The following is a 2,744-nucleotide window of genomic DNA, read 5'->3' on the forward strand; positions in this document are numbered from 1 at the left end:
CCCCCCCCCCCCTCTTCTCATTCACTTCAGTTGCCCCACACGCCTCCTCCCTCTCTCCCTCTCACACACACACACGCAGAGGCGGAACAAAGTACCAATGAAACATAGGAGAGGAGGAACGAAAGACAACAAAACAAGAGAGAAAAGGAACTAAGCAGGTAGGCACGGCACCTCAGAGAGGAAATACAGACAGCAGGGCCTTGATTCTTCAAGGACATTCACTGCATCACACGGGGAGAGACACATATATATACATACATCGGAGAGAGAGGGAGAGAGAATGAGGAGGAGTTGCGAAGACACATTTGCCAATAACAAACCCTGAGGAACTTGCTCAGTCAACAGCAGCAACAACAACCAAGAAAAAAAAAATACCGTAGAGAAAATACAGAAACATGCCCGAATGTATTTACACACACACACACACACACACACACACACACACAAACGCAACACTCATGCCTGGCACTCGTCATGCGGCAGACGCTCTTGTTTCATCTTTACCCCAAGCGCATCGCTGCCACCAGACGTGGAACGTTACCGTTGCTATTATTGTCATCCTCGTCACCTCCATAATTTGTTAACAGCGGCACTGCGAGCCCCAGCACTTCCACCAGATGATCGCTGACCTTTAGGAGCGACAGCTCCTGCCCGTCGCCCCCCGTCGCACGTCCACCACCCACCACGCGTTCGCTGTCGTCTGGCGTAGCGAAGAGCAAGCGCAAACGTGTGATAAGGAATGCGTCTGGTCCAGAAACACCCACAGAAGTTCCACGTAGTTCATCAAGCACCTCGCCGCACGACGATGACGCAGTGGTGCGCCATTGCACCTGCAGATAGCTCCTATTGGGCAATAGACTGCACTCAAAGGCAAGAACGCAAGCGACACGACGGGTGCCGTTGAGGTTATGGTAATCCACATAGCTGCTGCCACCGTCTACAAACAACTCTCCCTGTGCAAGGAGCAAAGTACTATTGACGCCGCGTGACGGCAGCGAGGGCGATATCACCAACGGCAACAGTCGGGGCAATGTTATTGTCAACGTGTAGTTGGCTGCATCATGTGTACTGCGCATCCCACTCACATCGGTGAACGTAGGGAGGATGGCCCCTACTCTCTGGAAGAGTGGCACAATATCCTTCTCTTCCGGTGACTTCGATGTTGAGAGCTTCTGGGAAACCTGTAGGATTGCACCGGACGCCACCAGTTCCCCTGTCCAGAAGTTATACAGTTCCTCAGCCGGCATCTGCAGCATCTTCGGCGCACTGCTTCCCACCGCAGGCGTTACGATCGGTGCAACAAAGAGGTGCGGGCCAAAGAAAAACCGCTGTGTCAGCATGGCAGGCTCAACGTACACGAGGGGATCCTGCTGATACACAAAGAACAACGGGCGGAGGATTAATTCCCCATGCACGTGGGCGCGCCAGAAGAGTGTGTACAAGTATGGCAGAAGTGTGTAGCGGAGACGCACCGCGTCGCGAATGCGGGCGCGCGTATGTGCAGCAAAGAGCCATGCTTCACGGAGTGGCACAGCCGCATCCGCATCGGCGCGAAAGAGCGGGTAGAATGCACCTAGTTGGTACCACCGCACCAGCAGCTCGTCGTCAGGCTGGTGAAAGAAGCCACCAATATCGGTCCCAACGAATGGGATGCCGGCGATGCTGTGCATCAAGCACCCTTCCACGCTGGCCTGCAGGTGCTCCCATGAGGCGGTGGTGTGGCCCAACCGCACGGCGGCGTAGCGCTGCACCCCCGCAAAGAACGACTGCGTCATGACGAATGGTCGACGGTGAAAATGTGTGCGCCGAAGTTGGCCCTTGTAGACAGTCATAGCGTGTAACATGCCGTAAATGTTATGCACCTCACTGTGCGGCACCGCACCTGCGTGCCCGGATTCTGCAGGAAGCGTTTCCCGCATCCCGTTTGGCACAAATGGCTCGTTCTCTTCTAGACTAAAGAATGTATGGTTCGTGGAGCCGACGAACCGCTTGTACTTCAGCAGGCCCCCGTACCAGCGTCTAGCACCGGGATTCAGGAAGTCCACCCACGTCATCAGCCCAGTTGCGGTGAGACCCATAAATAGATCGTCCTCCTCGGGGTGTGCGGTGACGAAGTATTCATGTCGCCTTCCCTCCAGATAGAGAGCGAAGCGCGGGTCCGCCGACACGTAGGGCACCGTGGAGAGGACAAGGAATCGCCCACCATCACGCCAAAGCTGTTGCTGCATCTCCACTGGGTCAGGAAAATGCACCCGGTTCCATGTAAAAATGTGCTTGCCGTTTGTGTGATTCAAACCCAAGCCAAGTGTGTCGACAGGAATTTGCTCTCGCGCGAAGGCGGCGCTGAGATCTAAGAGAGTTTTTGCCTCTTTGTAGCTTCGATGTGTATGGTGGTACCCCAAGGCGAAGAGTGGCGGCATCATTGGAAACCCTGTCAGTGCGTAGTACTGCAGCAGAACGTCCTCTGGCGTTGGCCCTGGCAGCAGATAGACGCGTGTGGCACCTGCTGTGCTCGTGAAGGAAATGCTCGTCCACCCTCTCTGGCCGCCTGAGGCTGTGCGCACCTTCAATGGGGAGCCGTTCAGCCAGAGAATCCCCACCGCACGCCGCTCAAACGTGGTAGCGGTTGTGCTGCCGTGAGGCTTTGGAACTCGCCCAATAGCGTACACAAACGGAACAGAGCCACTCAACACCGTCTCTGGTGAGAGCGAGGGGTTGGCAGAAAACTGGTTGAAGATATCATA

At 55.4% G+C, this 2,744-nt stretch overlaps 1 protein-coding gene across 1 annotated transcript; it reads right to left on the bottom strand.

The window, feature by feature from the left end:
* Positions 1 to 500: 500 nt before the first annotated feature.
* DQ04_05221000 (putative glycosyl hydrolase-like protein) lies at positions 501 to 2,423 on the bottom strand (the record flags this gene model as incomplete). The annotated part of the gene is made up of 1 exon (XM_009314053.1): positions 501 to 2,423. One exon carries the CDS (start codon positions 2,421 to 2,423, stop codon positions 501 to 503), a length of 1,923 nt encoding a protein of 640 aa, XP_009312328.1.
* Positions 2,424 to 2,744: the final 321 nt, after the last annotated feature.

Source organism: Trypanosoma grayi (assembly GCF_000691245.1).
Source record: "Trypanosoma grayi strain ANR4 Tgr_522_V1, whole genome shotgun sequence".
Classification (NCBI taxonomy): domain Eukaryota; phylum Euglenozoa; class Kinetoplastea; order Trypanosomatida; family Trypanosomatidae; genus Trypanosoma; species Trypanosoma grayi.